Source organism: Hypomesus transpacificus, unplaced genomic scaffold, assembly GCF_021917145.1.
Source record: "Hypomesus transpacificus isolate Combined female unplaced genomic scaffold, fHypTra1 scaffold_52, whole genome shotgun sequence".
Classification (NCBI taxonomy): Eukaryota; Metazoa; Chordata; class Actinopteri; order Osmeriformes; family Osmeridae; genus Hypomesus; species Hypomesus transpacificus.
Genome location: NW_025814031.1, coordinates 1,378,931 through 1,396,810, shown reverse-complemented (window position 1 = coordinate 1,396,810; position 17,880 = coordinate 1,378,931). Strand labels below are relative to the sequence as shown.

Sequence of the window (17,880 nt, the reverse complement as noted above, 5' to 3'; positions counted from 1 at the left end):
TTATTTTCCCTAATGCATTGATTGACACTGTCTACTCAGTTTTACACCAGTATCAATGCCGCACAGAGCGCTCCCACAACAAATCCTTTTGTAGAACTATTCCGCGCCCTCCTGCCCCTCTTGGAGAAATGATCTTCCAATTCATTGCAAACTTTCATTAGACAATATGTGCAAAAATGCCACCGTAAACTAAAGTGGCCTATGTTTCTGCTTTTCAAACTCAAGTTTATTTGCCATGTGTTACAAGCACAGGCATATTGGATATTTTGGTCCTGCTCCACTTGATAATCCCTAGATTCAAAATGTATAATCATAATCTAAACATCTCTCTAATAATGACAGGAATCTCTGTGTGTGCCTGTGTACAAATTAGAATGGGTTTAGTTTCCCACGATCACAGAAATGCAGCATGCAAAGTTCATATTTTGCAAGTGTCCTTTTTATAGTCCAATGGAGTGCCTTAACGAAATTGAACTTATGCAATTATCAAATTGCATAAGCATTCCAGTGAAATGAAACTAAGCATGGGAAATTCTGTTTCGTTATTTAGAAGCAAATTAGCTTTTACAACCGATAATCAGCTGCTTTCAAAGGGGCTGCCTAGAGAACAGAACGACAATATAGAGTGGATATACTTTCAGCATAGACCACTGAATTTTGTTACATAAATTAATGTGTTTACTGATGTCAAAACTGCATGCACATTGCAAGTACAAGTGCTGTATGGTGAATTAGGCCAACTGCCAAATTATGTCAACTGGCTAAACCATTTTGCATGTGTAACCCCCTCTAGTTCGTCCGCGTTGTGTAGGTTTTTCCCAAGACGGCAGGAGATGTGTGTCCAGTTCGACAGTTTTATTCACCTGGCACAAATGGCAACGAGTTGGGACTTCGTAGTGCAACAGCGTGGATCGCAACATTCTATGCGTGACTAATCCTCCGAGCTCTCAGGCTGTCAATTCAAGTTGAATTACAAAGTACAATATCAAATAGAAATTACAAAATACAATAGAAATATTAGAAATATTAGACATTAGACAAATAATAGACAATACAAAACATGTACCTGGCACAAATGACAACGAGTTGGGACTTCGTAGTGCAGCAGCACAGATCACGACATTCTATGCTAATAGAATGGACGTTCAATATTTGCATTCTAAAACAATAGTGTAGGAGCTCTCTTTACACACAACTCACCGTGACTAATCCTCAGAACTCTGAGGAGAGCCACTCAGTTCAACATACATCATGACTTATGGAAGTGGAAGAAACCAAATCTTCACTGTAACACATGTAATGACTGTTGCTATGAACTAAATGTGCCCAAAATGTTTTGATGTTTGTGGTGGTAAGACAGTTTAACAGAGAATCAATATTGTACATTTTTATCAACATAACAAGCAATTTATAACGTAGGAAACAGCAGACAAATGAAGGCTACATAATCATTCGCATGAATGTAGGCTACCACAGCTTTGGCAATTTGACTAGAATAGATGTGGAGGTTTAACAAGTCCTTCAGAGATGACAAAGAATTTCAATTGTAATCTGAGAAATATAGGTACCAAAACCATTGCGAAGAACTGTCATCACAAGCTGCATCATGGGCACTGCACTCTAATTCCAGGAATCTGTGTTTGTGCCATAATTAATCAAACAACTGAGAATACCCTATGCTAGAATAACAGTTGGGTGAGATCGAGTGCAGGTTCCTCCGAGTGGTATTAGTTTAGTAGGCTCAATCATTGAAAATAATTTTGGGCTTGTTTCTGAAGCTACAGTCGCTTATTTGTCTCTCATTGTTCTCTCTCATATATGTTTATTATTTGTCCACCCCTAAGGGTGGGTCGAAGGGCCCCTAAGTCGAAAAGCATAAAAAAATACAGGGTGTTGATATTCACACTCTCTCCCTCTCTCCAGGGCTCGGTGGCTTACGTTCCCCAGCAGGCCTGGATCCAGAACGCCACTCTGAAAGAAAACATAATGTTTGGTCAAGAGAGGAAAGAGAGCTGGTACCACAGGGTGATGGAGGCCTGCGCCCTCCTGCCAGACCTGGAGATTTTGCCTGCTGGAGACAGCACTGAGATTGGGGAGAAGGTACAACCTTCTTGCACAGTGTATAATTTCCTGAAAAGTTGAATTTGCTGTACTTGTCAGTAGTCTGTCTCTTTGGCTGTTGCAGGCCCGACAATTTTTTTAAATATATTTATATTATTATATAAATAATTTCTTACCGCTAGTTTGAAACCCCTTTCTCTCTCTCCCCCTGATCCCCGTAGGGAGTTAATTTATCAGGAGGCCAGAAACAGAGGGTGAGTCTGGCCAGGGCGGTCTACTGTGACTGCGCCATCTACCTGTTGGACGACCCACTGTCAGCGGTTGACGCACACGTTGGGAAGCACATCTTCGAGAAGGTCATTGGCCCACACGGAGTTCTCAAGAGCAGGGTATGAACACCCTTAGTTTCAAATGTCATGAATAAAGTGAACTGGTTAACAAAGTCGTTAATATAGTGTACTAGTGTATTCACATTACCAACATTTTGCCTTCGATACCAATACCAAGTTTAGTATTAGAATACTCAATACCGAAATGATACTTGAAACTGAAACAATACTGATTTGATACTCGGTACCAAATAGATCACAGACAGTCCAAAAAGGTTGATCACATTTTCGAATTAAAAGTTTATGAAGAGCTTCTGAAGTCAAATTGCAAGTCTTAAAACTTTTTTTGCAATTGCAATGCTATGTTCGCCAAATTTAGCCCTAATGTGCTTTTTAGCTAGTGACTGTTTTAAAACCCTAGCCCTAAACCGGAACCCTAACCCTAACTGTGTGAACAAATACTTTACTAATGATACATTTTGTATAACCACTAAATAACTAATGGTGAACAAACCATTAACTAATAGGTAACAAATTGGTTAATAAATTATGAATTTGGTGAGCTCATCTAAAGTGTTACCAAATGTATCGTGAGGAGCAATTTGTTTCCGTATCACATGTCTCACTGCTCTGTTCACCTTGCTAGTTTTAGCCAATGGTTTGCACCGCAGCACTGTTTCCATGGATTGTTTATGTTATGATTGTTTATCCTTGTGCATGCAGATTAATCTTTCAATCAGGGGAGCAAATGCATGCCACTATTTTTGGATGTCATTGCCACCCCTTTTATCTTTTTCTTGTCAGTTATTAAAGAGGATAAGCAACTATACAACGAACCACACAACGATCAATGAAATTGTAGTCATAGTTCCTCTCAGATTGCACCAAATTGAAGCTTTAAATTCCAAAAAATATCCGGGGGAGTATGACCCCGGACCCCCTTGCTAACATTCCTTTGCACCCTACAAAATGTCTAATCCCCCCCCCCACCACCACTAAAGTGGGCTAGAACCAGGCCTGTGCGGGACAAAGCTACTAATTCCAGGGCTGTCGCGAACGGGGCAGGTGGTCACCCTACTGTTAGGGAGGACAAACCTGTTTGAGCGTTTTTCCTCATACGTTTTAATGGTTATTTCTGGGGAAATTATAGAATTACATTACATATAAACTATACAAAAATGCACAATAATATCAACATTTGCAAAATATCTACAAACATATTAATGAAAACTTCACTTTACAATACAACCTCACTGCAAACTGGATGTCCTGCTGCAGTTTATTTTTTATCTTCATACCGGAAATAAGAAAGAAATATTAGGGACATAATAGTTGTCATTGTTTTCCAAATGCCCTTGTGTATGTACTGTAAACTGATACTGTTGGCTTTTAAAGGTCACATGATATGCTGTTTTTGGATGCTTTTATATAGGCCTTAGTGGTTCCCTATTACTGTATCTGAAGTATCTTTCCCGAAACTCAGCCTTGGTGCATAATTACAGCCACATTATAGGGTAGCAAGCTAGGTAACCATATACAGTAAAGCAACAAAATGATATAGCGTTAGTTAACTTACTTGTCCAAGGTTTGTAGCTTGACCAAGGAGACTTAGTAATGATCCAGAATTACATTTCAGCAAGGCCAACTTTGTGTTGGCTCAAGTTGAGGAAACAGTAGTGGCTGAAATGTTTGGCGCAGACATACAAAACTTTGTGAAGTTGTGTCGGCGCATTTCCAGCGAAAATAAAATTAAGATACTGGTTGTGCAGAGGCTTGGATGAAGGAACTAAAAAAATGCTTTTGATTTGTACATCCAAACACTGAGAAACGCTTTGTTTGTTTGCTAGCCATGATGTCTCTCCGATATTGCACTTGCCTTCGCACAATCGTAGCTCACTTTTTCATGGGCGGGCCAGATTATCTGGGCGGGCAAAGCAGAGAGAAGGGCGGTGCCTGGCTCCTTGTTACGTCGCAAGGAGCAGATTTTCAAACGGAGCGTTTGAGCCCTCATTTTCTCAAAGGCGGAGAAGAACACCCAGGGCTTGGTTTACACCTATCGAAAATTCTAGCCACTGGGGGACCAAAGGCAGGCTAGGGGAACTCATATTAATGTTAAATAACCTCCTAGAGTGAAGTTTTCATGTCATGTGACCTGTAAATCCTGCTTAACAGGCTTTTAAATCCCGCTCAACAGTCTTACTAGTCAAACTTGCTATATTAACATCCTAAAAGAGATTTAAAAAGTACATGCAGTGGCAGCAATGTACATTAGAAATCTTACCTGAAAGAAAAAATGTATATAGATACACAAGTTACAAATCATTTTACAGCCATCTTCAACCTGAAATAAAAGATTAATATTAGAAGATACACAATAACAACAAATTAAGACTACTACTGCAAGTCCCCTGCTCTATCCTGTTGGCTTTTAAATCCTCGCTTTTAAGGTCGCGCTCACAGCTGACATTTAATGTTTTAGGTGCAGAGGCAAGTTGGTCAACCAGTCCCTCAGACAGTCCATGCACTAAGTCGTCCACTAGCATGCTGCTACACACCTTTACCAGGCTGGCTAAAACTATCTCAACAGCCTGCACTGTCAAACCCTCAATTTCTATGTCAGTCTTTGTAGTTAAATACTTCAAAACAGGACTATCATGGACCGCCATGACCTCAAAGAGAGTCACTTACATTTATATTACATTTATTCTTTTAGCAGACGCATTTATCCAAAGCGACTTACGAGAGAGAGCTTTACAAAACGTGCAAAGGTCATTGATCAGAAACAACGAAAAACATGAAGCATACATTGTGAAAAGCAAATAAGTACCAATGGGTAGAACCTGCAGAGCATGTAGTTAAACAAATTACAATCAAACAACATGATCCTCGAAAGTGCTAGAGTGTACCTGGAGGAAAGCAAGCAACAATAATATAATTCACAGCGAGTACAAGTAGTTAAATCAGTTACAACTAACCAACAAATGCAACAAGTCAATAAGTGTCATTGTGTTCCTGGAGGAAATAAACTAACATCTGATCCAACAAATCTTTCCTAAGGACAGTTGGACACTCCCGGAACAAGTGCGTCTTTAGCCTTTTCTTGAAGGTGGAGAGACAGTCAGTATCTCTGATGGAGGTGGGGAGATGATTCCACTATTGGGGGGCCAGACGAGAAGAGCTTGGGTTGGGAGCGGGCGCTCTTGAAAGGTGGGACCACCAGACGGTCAGAAGACCGAAGTTGGCGGGTGGGGGTGTAAGGCTGGACGAGAGACTGGATGTAGTCAGGTGCAGTCCCGTTCCCCACTCGGAAGGTCAGTACCGGGGTCTTGAATCTGATGCGGGCCGTGATGGGTAGCCAGTGGAGGGAGATGAAGAGCGGGGTGACATGGGAGTGTCTGGGTAATCCTGACATCCTGATATCTACAAAATAGGTTTGGTTTTGACTAATGCTGTCAAACGATTAAAATATTGAATGGCGATTAATCGCATTAATGTCAAAGTTAACTTGCAATTAATCGAACATTTTTATCTATTCTCAACGTCCCTTGATTTCTTTTTGTCCCATAATTTTTTTCTCTCATTTTAAAGCTCTTATCAACATTCAACATGGAAAAGTGGATCGGCTTGCTTTGTTTAAATCAGGGGTGTCGAACTCCGGTCCTCGAGGGCCGCTGTCCTGCATGTTTTAGATGTTTCCCTGCTCCAACACACCTGATTCAATTAAAAGGGTTGTTATAACGACCATTCATTCGAATCAGGTGAGCTGGATCAGGGAAACATCTAAAACATGCAGGACAGCGGCCCTCGAGGACCGGAGCTCGACACCCCTGGTTTAAATGTTTTTTTTTTATTGAAAACAACATTGGCATACTGTAGTGTTCAATTTCACACTAAAATCCTGACTTGGAGAATTTGCATCAGCCGTGTTCTTGGCTAACAAGTGGTATTTCAGACTGGACGTGCTGCGATGATAGCTCAGTTCACAAGACAAAACACACAAATCGTTTGTCAATGGAACCATTTGGCAACTTTTTAAAAGTGAACTTTCCATTTAGAATCTTATTGGCATCCATTTCGGCGTCTCGCGATTGGCATCCACGCAAACGTAATGTTAGCCTACTACTCTTCAGCCGGCTCGCAAGCCCAAACGAGGGGTTATGCGGAGCGCTCAGCGTTCGAACCGGAAAACAGATGTAATCGTTTCTGCTTCTCACTTCCGTACACATCTGCAGCGCTAGGTGATCCAAATAACTTATATTGACAGGAAAGTTCAAGGATTTTATAAGTTGTATTACTCTCTACATTAGGCTAAGTGTGACAGGAATAAAGTGATGAGTTCATATAAAGTTATAATAGCCTAACGTTAGACAGTTTCCCAGGAGCTAGCTCTACACCTTACAACGTTACAATAGGCTACATAGCTACAAAAATAGTGCTAAGTTATCAATGAAATATATGAATTCAGCAAATTAATTTAAGATGCTCATCTTAATTTAGTGTCATATCCATATCATTATTCTGGTTTCTATGGATAGGACCTACCGTTCCTAGAAGGAATTACGTTTACTAGCCTACTACTAGGCCCCAAAAAATGTTAAAGTTAGCAAGTGTATGAGATTACGCTACCGACAAAATTGACCTGTAAATAAAAACTGTCACACTGGTAGTTGTTGCAGTTGATTGCCAAACACTGCATTCTTTGAGTCCACTTGGATTTAGTTGTCATATTGTGTCTCTTTTTGTGTAACTGCTATAACCAGCTAGTAGAGGCTATGTAACTTTGTTACCATTAGTCCAGGCACTAGTTACTAGTTGTTGCAACAGCATGTGAAAAAAAAATACACAAGTTTGCTAGGCCAAAAAGAATGTTAATCTCGTGATAAAAATATTGTCCCTCTTAAAATAGGTTTACGTTAACGCCGTTAATAACGTGTTTAACTGATAGCACTAGTTTTGACATGATTTAATAAAAACACAATGTTGATGCTATGTAATGCAAGTGTGGCCGATGTATGTTCGTTGCATGACTTGTAAAGGCTGTGAATACTTGTAAATACTTTTTTTTGTATGTGTAGATAATGATGATGTTTTGTGCAGACTCGTGTGCTGGTGACCCACGGTCTGGGCTACCTCCCCCAGGCTGACTTGATCCTAGTGATGGTGGAGGGAGAGATCACAGAGATGGGCTCCTACTTGCAGCTGATGGGGAGGGATGGAGCTTTTGCAGAGTTCCTGCGCACCTACGCCAACGCTGAGCATGGCGAGGATGACAGCGGTGAGTGTCCCCTCCGCTGGCAACTTTGGTATCCTCTAGCCACTGACCAAGGCTGCGCACATGCCGTAGCTGTTGCCCCTCTCTCCTGTGTAGCCCTAGCTTTCAGTACATAAATACTACTTTAGGGTTTATCGACAGTCTCTCACTCTTCTTTCCTCTGTTCTCCATATGATCTCAAATGAGGGATTCATTGGCCAGTGGGATTATTTATTTATTATTGTAATAATTATAATAAGTAAAAGATTGTAATTTGTGTAGGTCTTTGCTGTCAATGATACACTTGTGACTACACAACAGTATAAAAACTTCACAACAGTAGAAGACTTCACAACAGTATAAAAAGGTGACTTGAGTCGGCTCAGAACTCAGGTTGTCATTCAAATATTCTCAACCAAGTTCAATTGTGTGGGACATTAAAAAGCCTTGATACCAGTAAAACCTAAGCTTAACAGGCTCACACACACAACACCACCCGCATGTCGAACATTAAACCCTTCGTCACTCGGTAGTCTTTCCTTCTCCTCTCAACCATTTTTGCTTTTCATTTTTTCCCAACCTGTCTGTGCTCACTTCTCTCCATCTTGTCTCTTGTGCCCTCCCTCTTTCTCTTGTCTCTCTCCTTGTCTGCCTCTCATCAGAAGAGCGTAGGGATGATGAGGAGGAGAAGGTGGAGCAGGTCAAAGGTGAAGGTCTGAGCGGTTGTTGGTCCCTCACTGGTCTGTGGTTTAGGATCTAACGGGCTAATTCCTTTCCAATTAACTGACCTCTCCTTGTCTCCTTTCCTTTGGGACGAGTCTACCGATGGCATACTTTGCTGCTGCACTACTTAGAGCCACCTAGTACTGTAGATGGTTTTTATGACACTCGGTTGGAATTTGTCCATCATCCCAAAGATAATACACATGACAAAATGCAATTTAGAGGTCATACATACATACATACATACATACATACATACATACATACATACATACATACATACATACATACATACATACATACATACATACATACATACATACATACATACATACATACATATACATGCACACACACACTGTGCATCTTGTACATACACAGTTAATTATGCGACCATTCAGACACCTTCACGTTTACACATTTTATTATATTTGAGGCTAAATGTATTTAAAATTTAATAAAAAAAAATATTTCTTCAATGTAAAAAAGTATATGGATATGTCTGGATACGGCCCCTTGTGTTTGCATGTTAGTCAGACCTTGTATTTGCATGTTAGCCAACAACTGAAGTTGGAATGTTACTGGAATTTTCCCTCTGGTTTCCTGAGTCAGGAATACACTCACATAATTCATAGTCCAGTTCTTTCATACAGCACTGAATCCAGTGTAATTTGTGAGTGAGATGATACAACAGAATGTAAGACCGAGTGGGATTATACTTGTTCTTCTGGTTCAATTCAGCTGGAGTCTTGATGATGCATGTATGAATGATACTGTGCAGTACTGAGACTGTAATGGCCATTAAAGTTTTTACTTGCTTCTTTTTGTGTGGAGAGTATCTTGGTAGATTTGAACCCACGGGTCAATTTAGTGGCAATTGATGAGTTTCAAATGCACTTTTGGTTAATGGCACAAATAATCGCTGTCTCTGAAATAAGTGTAGTTTACGATAGTGGTTGTTGCTGCGTGGTGTTTCAGTCTCATAAGCACTAGTTGGTGGTCAGTTGGGATTTTTGTTGATTTTGGGTCAGTATATTAACAAGTTAATAAAAATCTATACCAGTGCTTTCAGGCAGATGATTTTGGTGTGTGTGTGTACGTGCATATTTGAGAAATTTGAGAGATTCCAGACTAATATGTGTCTCTTTTTTGGACGAGGGGCTTTAAAGACAATGCACCAAAGAAAACTATGGAGAACGGTAGTCCTGCTACTACTATTGGGTGAGTAAATTCAATAAATTTGAGAGAACATTCCCCATTGGCTCTCTCTTTAAAACTCTCAATGTGGGTTGTAATACACTGCACATTCAATCCATAAAAAATCTGCTTTTGTAATTGAACTGTTCTGTGGTAGGACCACCAGCCTCAGTGCCAAGTGGGCACCTTCATATATCACACCCTGACATAGTGTGGAATGGAAAGTTTCGAGCGTTCTTTACTCTCAGCTAGGGCTGGGCGATAAATCGATAAAAATAATTATCAAAGTAATGACTTCCCTCAATAAAGATATCGTAACATTAATTAATATTCAATCATATCGATAATGTCGATAGAGAATAATTAGGAACAGCAGTCCATTTAATTTCTGTGATGCAGCAGGAAGTTGCAGAGAATGGTAGCCTACGCTCAGAAAAATATACTGAGCACCTCGAGTGGAGTAGCTAATGTTAACCGCGGAAAATTAGTCTTATTGTCGAAAACAGTGGCAGGGATAGGCATGGCGAGGGAGCAACTTCCAACGAAGAAATTATTGATAAAAAGAGTTTGTCTTGTTTGTGAAAATTGGTGTAGCACTAGTAAACAAACAGATGGGTACCAAGTCTGGACCGAGGTGAAATCAGTTTCATATTCGAGATTCAACAGACATTCATGTTCGTACCTCCGTTCAGGCTCCGCGTCATATTTAGGGACCGGGGGGAAAGAGTAGACAGTCCGAATGTTTATTCAATATCTTTGTCAAAATCGACCATACAAACTTCAAACTTGTTGCACATTCTTCTACTACTGACTGACCAATTTGTCCAAGCTTTGGTTTGGTGATAATGTTGATTATTGATTAAGCCACAGCCAATAAATCAATAAAAACACACTTTCCAGTATTTCATCAATATCTTTGTCAAAGATTACCGCAGAAACTTCAGATCTGTTTCACATTCTTCTAATACTATCTGACCAAGTTGTCCAACCTTTGATTTGGTGATAAAGTTGATTATTGATTAACCCATAGCCAATAAATCAATAAAACACCAATATTTTAGTATTTCATCAATATCTTTGTCAAAAATGAACATATAAACTTCAAACCTGTTGCACATTCTTCTACTACTATCTGACCAAGTTGTCCAAGCTTTGGTTTGGTGATAAAGATGATTAGTGATTAACTCACAGCCAATAAATCAATAAAAACACAAATGTTCCAGTATTTCATTAATATCTTGGTCCAAAAAGAACATAGACCCTTCAAACTTGTTTCACATTCTTTTAATACTAGCACACCCAGTTGTCCAAGCTTTGGTTTGGTGATAAAGTTGATTATCGATTAATCTATAGCCTATAAGTCAATAAACACACAAATATTTCAGCATTTCCTCAATATCTTTGTCAAAAATTAACATAGAACCTTCAGACCTGTTTCACATTCTTCTTAGTTGTCCAAGCTTTGGTTTGGTGATAAAGTTGATTATTGATTAACCCATTGCCAATAAATCAATAATAACACACACTTTAAATTTACATTTATGCATTTAGCAAACGCTTTTATCCAAAGCGACTTCCAAGAGAGAGCTTTACAAAAGAGCATAGAGCACACATTCCCTGTGGTGTGGGGGGTTTGAGCTGTCAGGACCTGCTTGGTCGTCGGTCTGCCAACGCTGAACCAGGTCGTCACCCGGAATCCAGTCTCCATGACGGCCAACAGCGAGTTTCCCGGTCCCATCCAACGTCTATAAAGCCGAACAATGGATTTTGGTGTTTCAAAACCCATTGACACTGTATGACTATGTTTAGCTTGTGTTCTGCTCCTCTCTCTTACCAACCGTCTCTGGAGGAGGGGATCCCTCTCTGAATTGCTCCTCCCAAGGTTTCTTCCATTTTTTTCTCCCGGTGGGAGTTTTTCTGGGAGTTTTTCCTTGTCTTCCTTGAGGGTTTAGGTTGGTTGAGGGGCAGTTCTATGGGCGCATGTGAAGCCCTCTGTGACATGCTTGCGTGTAAAAAGGGCTATACAAATAAATTTGATTTGATTTGATTTGATTTGATTTGACATAGGTAACTGATCATAACAACGAGGTAGTCCCAAACATTGCAAGCAGCCAAATCATGAAGCATACATTGTGAAAAAACTAAACAAGTGCCAAAAGGGAAGACCCATAAGAGCATGCAGTTACACAAGTTACAAATTAAAACAACATGAACCACAAAAAAGTGCAGGACTGTACCTGTAGAAGAACAATCAATAGTAAAATATTTCACAGCGAGTACAAGACTTAACTTCGTTATAACTAACCTACAAGAGCAACAAGTCACTCAATAAGAGTCATTGTGATCCTGGAGGAAACCAACAACAGGTCCAGCCAAGCATTCCTAAGTGCCGTTGTATTCCCGGAACAAGTGCGTCTTGAGCCTTTTCTTGAAGGTGGGGAGACAGTCAGTGTCCCTGATGGAGGTGGGAAGCTGGTTCCACCATTGGGGGGCCAGACAGGAGAAGAGCTTGTGTTGGGACCGGGCGATCTTGAGCGGTGGGACCACAAGGCGGTTGTCTGAGGAAGACTGTAGGTGACGGGTGGGGGTGTAAGGTTGCAGGAGAGACTTGATGTAGTCGGGTGCTGTCCCGTTCACTGCTCGGAAGGTCAGTACCAGGGTCTTGAATCTGATACGGGCGTTGATGGGTAGCCAGTGGAGAGAGATGAGGAGCGGGGTAACATGGGAGCGTCTGGGTAGATTGTAGACCAGGCGGGCCGCTGCGTTCTGAATCCTCGTAAGAGGGCGGGTTGCACATGCTGGTAGACCAGCGAGCAGCGAGTTGCAGTAGTCCAACTTGACGAGGACCAGTGCTTGGACTAGGAGCTGGGTGGAGTGCTCAGACAAGTATCTCCTGATATTCCGGATGTTTTACAGGGTGAATCTACAAGACCGGGAGACTGCGGCAATGTGGGCCGTGAGGGAGAGCTCGTCATCCATGGTAACCTCAAGGTTCCTGGCAGAGGATGAAGGGGTCACCATCGCAGATCCCAGGGTGACTGACAGATCATGGGAGATGGAGGGTTTAGCCGGGATGATGAGAAGTTCTGTTTTGGCGAGGTTCAGCTGGAGGTGGTGCTCGGTCATCCAGGCGGAGATGTCTGTGAGGCAGGCCTTAATCCTAGCTGAGATCCCCGGATCAGTCGGGGGAACGACAGGTACAGCTGCGTGTCGTCAGCGTAGCAGTGGTAGGAAAGCCATGGGAGGTGATGATTGGTCCAAGTGAGGTGGTGTACAGAGAGAAGAGGAGGGGGCCAAGGACGGAGCCCTGTGGGACACCAGTGGAGAGCTGGCGAGGGCCTGACAGTTTGCCTCCCCAGGAGACCTGGTAGGATCTTCCCGACAGGTAGGATGAGATCCACTTGAGTGCAGTGCCAGTGATGCCCTTCTCAGAAAGTCTGGAGAGCAGGATCTGGTGGTCAACCGTGTCAAACGCTGCAGAAAGGTCCAGCAGAATGATGACAGATGACTTGGAAGCCGCTCTGGCAGACAGGAGGGCAGTGGTGACTGAAAGAAGGGCCGTCTCTGTGGAGTGGCCAGTCTTGAAGCCCGATTGGTTGGGGTCAAGCAGGTTGTTCTGAGAAAGTAAGGAAGTTGGTTATATACAGCACGTTCAATTGTTTTTGAGAAGAAGGGTAGCAGTGATACTGGTCTGTAGTTCTGGAGGACGGCAGGGTTAAGGGAGGGTTTTTTGAGTAGAGGGGTAACTCTGGCCTGTTTGAAGGCAGAGGGAAAGGTGCTGGAGGTAAGAGAGGAGTTTAGGACATGGAGAAGAAAAGTTATGATGGAGGGGGAGATGGTTGGAAAGAGAAGGGAGGGGAATAGGATCAAGGGGACAGGAGGTGGGGCGATGAGAGAGAATGAGGTCAGAGATCTCTACCTCGGACAGAGGAGAGAAAGAGTTTAGACATTTAGTTGGGTCCAGCATTTCCTCAATATCTTTGTCAAAAATGAACATAGAAACTTCAGACTTGTTTCACATTCTTTTACTACTATCTGACCAAGTTGTCCAAGCTTTGGTTTGGTGATAAAGTTGATTATTGATTAAGCCATAGCCAATAAATCAATGAAAACACAAGTTTTCCAGTATTTCATCAATATCTTGGTCCAAAAATAACTTACAACCTTCAAACTTGCTACACATTCTTCTAATACTAGCACACCAAGTTGTTCAAGCTTTGGTTTGGTGATAAAGTTGATTATTGATTAAGCCATAGCCAATGAATCAATAATAACACACACTTTCCAATATTTCCTCAATATCTTTGTCAAAAATGACCACAGAAACTTCAGACCTGTTTCACATTCTTCTAATACTAGCTGACCAAGTTTCCCAAGCTTTGGTTTGGTGATAAAGATGATTATTGATTAACCCACAGCCAATAAAACAATAAAAACACACATTTTCCAGCATTTTCTCAATATCTTTGTCAAAAATGACCACAGAAACTTCAGACCTGTTTCACATTCTTGTACTACTATCTGACCAAGTTTCCCAAGCTTTAGTTTGGTGATAAAGTTGATTATTGATTAATCCATAGCCAATAATTCAATAAAAACGCACATTTTCTAGTATTTCACTAATTTCTTGGTCTAAAAAGAACATATAACCTTCAAACTTGTTGTACATTCTTCTAACATTAGCACACCAAGTTGTTCAAGCTTTGGTTTGGTGATAAAGTTGATTATTGATTAAGCCATAGCCAATAAATCAATAATAACACACACTTTCCAATATTTCCTCAATATCTTTGTCAAAAATGACCACATAAACTTCAGACTTGTTTCACATTCTTCTACTACTATCTTACCAAGTTGTGCAAGCTTTGGTTTGGTGATAAAGTTGATTATTGATTATTCCATAGCCAATAAACCATTAAAAACATAGATTTTCCAGTATTTCATCAATATCTTGGTCCAAAAAGAACAGAACCTTCAAACTTGTTGGACATTCTTCTAACATTAGCACACCAAGTTTGCCAAGCTTTGGTTTGGTGATAATGTTGATTATTGATTAACCTCTATTGCCAATAAATCAATACATGCTGCCTCAGGAAAGCTGGCAGGATTCTAAGAGACTGTTACCACCCATCCTTCAGTCTCTTTACCCTGTTGCCATTTGGCAGGCGTTACCGCAGCATACGGTCGCGCACACGCAGACTGGACAACAGTTTCTAACCAAGGGCCATCAGGCTTCTTATTAGCTATAGGTTAATCAATAATCAGCTTTATCACCAAACCAAAGCTTGGAAAACTTGGTCAGATAGTAGTAGAAGAATGTGAAACAGGTCTGAAGTTTCTGTGGTAATGTTTGACAAAGATATTGAGGAAATGCTGGAAAATGTGTGTTTTTATTGATTTATTGGCTATGGATTAATCAATAATCAACTTTATCACCAAACCAAAGCTTGAACAACTTGTTGTGATAATGTTAGAAGAATGTCCAACAAGTTTGAAGGTTCTATGTTCTTTTTGGACCAAGATATTGATGAAATACTGAAAAATCTGTGTTTTTATTGATTTATTGGCTATGGCTTAATCAATAATCAACTTTATCACCAAACCAAAGCATGGACAACTTGGTTTGCTAATGTTAGAAGAATGTCCAACAAGTTTGAAGGTTCTATCTTCTTTTTGGACCAAGATATTGATGAAATACTGGAAAATCTGTGTTTTTATTGATTTATTGGCTATGGATTAATCAATAATCAACTTCATCACCAAACCAAAGCTTGGACAACTTGGTCAGATAGTAGTAGAAGAATGTGAAACAGGTCTGAAGTTTCTGTGGTAATTTCTGACAAAGATATTGAGGAAATGCTGGAGAATTTGTGTTTTTATTGAGCTGTGGGTTACTCAATAATCATCTTTATCACCAAACCACAGCCTGGAAAACTTGTTCAGCTAGTATTAGAAGAATGTTGAACAAATTTGAAGTTGGAATGGTGGATTTTGACAAAGATATTGAAAAAACATTTGGACTGTCAACCCTTTTACCCCGGTCCCTAAATATAACACGGAGCCTAAACGGAGGTACGAATACGAATGTCTGTTGACCGAGGTGAAATCAGTTTCATATTCGAGATTCAAGTCTGGTAATGCGACAAACTGCAAATGTGGACTTCTTCTTGTTGACCTCGACCTACGGTCTCGGTTAACAAACTTTTTAACAAGTATTTGCTTACAAAGGTGTTGGTAGATCTGTCAAAGTCCATTATATTTTTTTTTAATACAACAACACATAGGAAAATCCCAAATCAAACACAACGAATCTGGAGCAGACGCCATATTGTCAACATCTCAAAGGCAACCGCTTGCTAGATCCGTAAATCGTTCCGCACGCGGTTTTTCAGACTTCTTACAACGTCTCTGGACCAATAAGAACAGCGTATTGGTCCAATTATAATACTTGTATATAAGAAACCATCTAAAACTGTTTGTTCCCATCCTTGATTGTGATTGGCTATATCGCGTTCCATGTCGTTGTAAAATCCAGCATAACATTACAGGTTGTCCATATAACATTCTTTAACATTCCACATTACTGCGCATTGAATATTTCAAATTAAAAAAGACGGCAAAGGTGTCGATCTGGCTGTTGCGTGTCAACGACTTATGTAGGAACTATACTTTGTAGTGGCGGAAAAATGACGGTTTATTATTAAACAATTTTTTTTCTAATTGTTTTTATTTATGAAACCATATCAAATATTTGTAGTAACAGTTTTAGAAAAGCAATAAGCCACGCGAGTCCGTGTTTTGCGCTGATTTCAGAACAGGTAAGGGGGTTTTCGGCACTCCGCAAAACACTGCGTCTTGGGGCTTATTGCTTAATTTTTTACCACCTGAAGCAAATCACTCATTGGAACATGCAGAAAGTGTGAGTTTTTGCCAAGGTTTTGATAGGAAGGCTATTGATATAAAGCAAAGTTTTAAAAAGCTGAAGTTACTTGACCCTAGGTAAATGCTCCCTGGCCTCAAACATTTTTCTCACACCGCTCTGCCTAAACTTTATGCCGAGTGTAGGGAAAAAGTTAAGGAAGAGACTCATTTTTCTACTACTACGGATCTGTGGTCTATCGTCTTAATTATCGTTATTGAATGTAATATAAATATCTATATCGAAAAAAAAATTACCCATATCGGCCAGCCCTACTCTCAGCCTCAACAACACTTTCAGAAACACAAAGTGCAGCATAAAGACATTTTAAACCCAACCCCAACCCAACAGTGAGAACTGCTATCCCACTGGTTGATTTCTTTGAACAAAAATACCATAATGGCAAAAAAGCCAGTCAACATTATAGCATGTCTCTAACCTGTCCTGGCCATGTTCTGTGCTCCTTGTCCAGTCAGAACACCTCAACCATCACTAAAACCACCCACAAGGCCAAGGGAGAAGAGGTACTAGGAAAGAAGGCCAAGAATGCCGAGGTCGGTAAACTGACTGAGGCTGATAAAGCCAACACAGGACGGGTAAGTTGTTTAGAGCCTGTGTATGTGTGTGAACTACAATAATGTATTTAGTGATTTACTTCCTACTGGTAACAAGATGTTTGTTGATAATCTAGGGTTTCATGTTTGTGCACTGAAAAGCCTGAACATTATGACCACTCACAGGTGACATAAGTAACACCATTCATCCGCAAACACGGTCACATGTCAAGGTCTAGGTAGATTAGATGAGAAATTAACAATCATTTCTCATAGTCAATACGTTGGATGCAGGAGAAATGGGCTGGAATAAAGACTTTATGTAACTTTTGACAAGGGGTCAAACGATTCCCGTTTGGTCTGAACAGACAGTCTCCTGCGGCACAAGTCACAATATTTTTAGTACGATGGTCACGGGAGGAATGTGTCACAGCACACGGTGCATCGCACCCTGCTGTGTATGGCCTGTCCACCATTGAAAGCACCTACAATGGCCACACGCGCTGGAACTGACCCTTGGAGCAGTGGAAGAAGGACACCTGATCCGATGAGTTCCGTTTCCTTTAACATCACGTGGGCGGCCATGTACGTGTGCGTTGTTTACCTGGGGAAGTGATGGCACCAGGATGCACTGTGGGAAGACGACATTCCGGTGGTGGGAATGGGATGCTCTGGGCAATGTTCTGCTGGGAAACCCTGGGTCTGGCCTTTCATGTGGACTTCAGTTTGACGTGTGCCAACTAGCTAAACATCGTTTAGGCCAGATACACTCCTTCATGCCAGTGATATTCCAGGATGGCATTGGCCTCTTTCAGTAGGATAATGCACCATCCCAAACTGCACATA

The 17,880-nt window shown here is 40.9% G+C and overlaps 1 protein-coding gene across 6 annotated transcripts in view; it reads left to right on the top strand.

Annotated features, from left to right (window-relative positions):
- Nucleotides 1–17,880, top strand: part of LOC124465506 (multidrug resistance-associated protein 1-like) — a 167,021-nt gene that overhangs the window by 101,953 nt on the left and 47,188 nt on the right. For 5 of the 6 annotated variants that reach the window (XM_047017327.1, XM_047017325.1, XM_047017324.1 and 2 more), the window contains 6 exons: nt 1,924–2,100; nt 2,283–2,450; nt 7,488–7,665; nt 8,304–8,348; nt 9,534–9,585; nt 16,953–17,076. In XM_047017327.1, coding sequence (XP_046873283.1) covers nt 1,924–2,100; nt 2,283–2,450; nt 7,488–7,665; nt 8,304–8,348; nt 9,534–9,585; nt 16,953–17,076 — 744 coding nt within the window. The remainder of the gene's footprint in view (nt 1–1,923; nt 2,101–2,282; nt 2,451–7,487; nt 7,666–8,303; nt 8,349–9,533; nt 9,586–16,952; nt 17,077–17,880) is intronic. The other variant, XM_047017326.1, reaches the window with a different exon arrangement.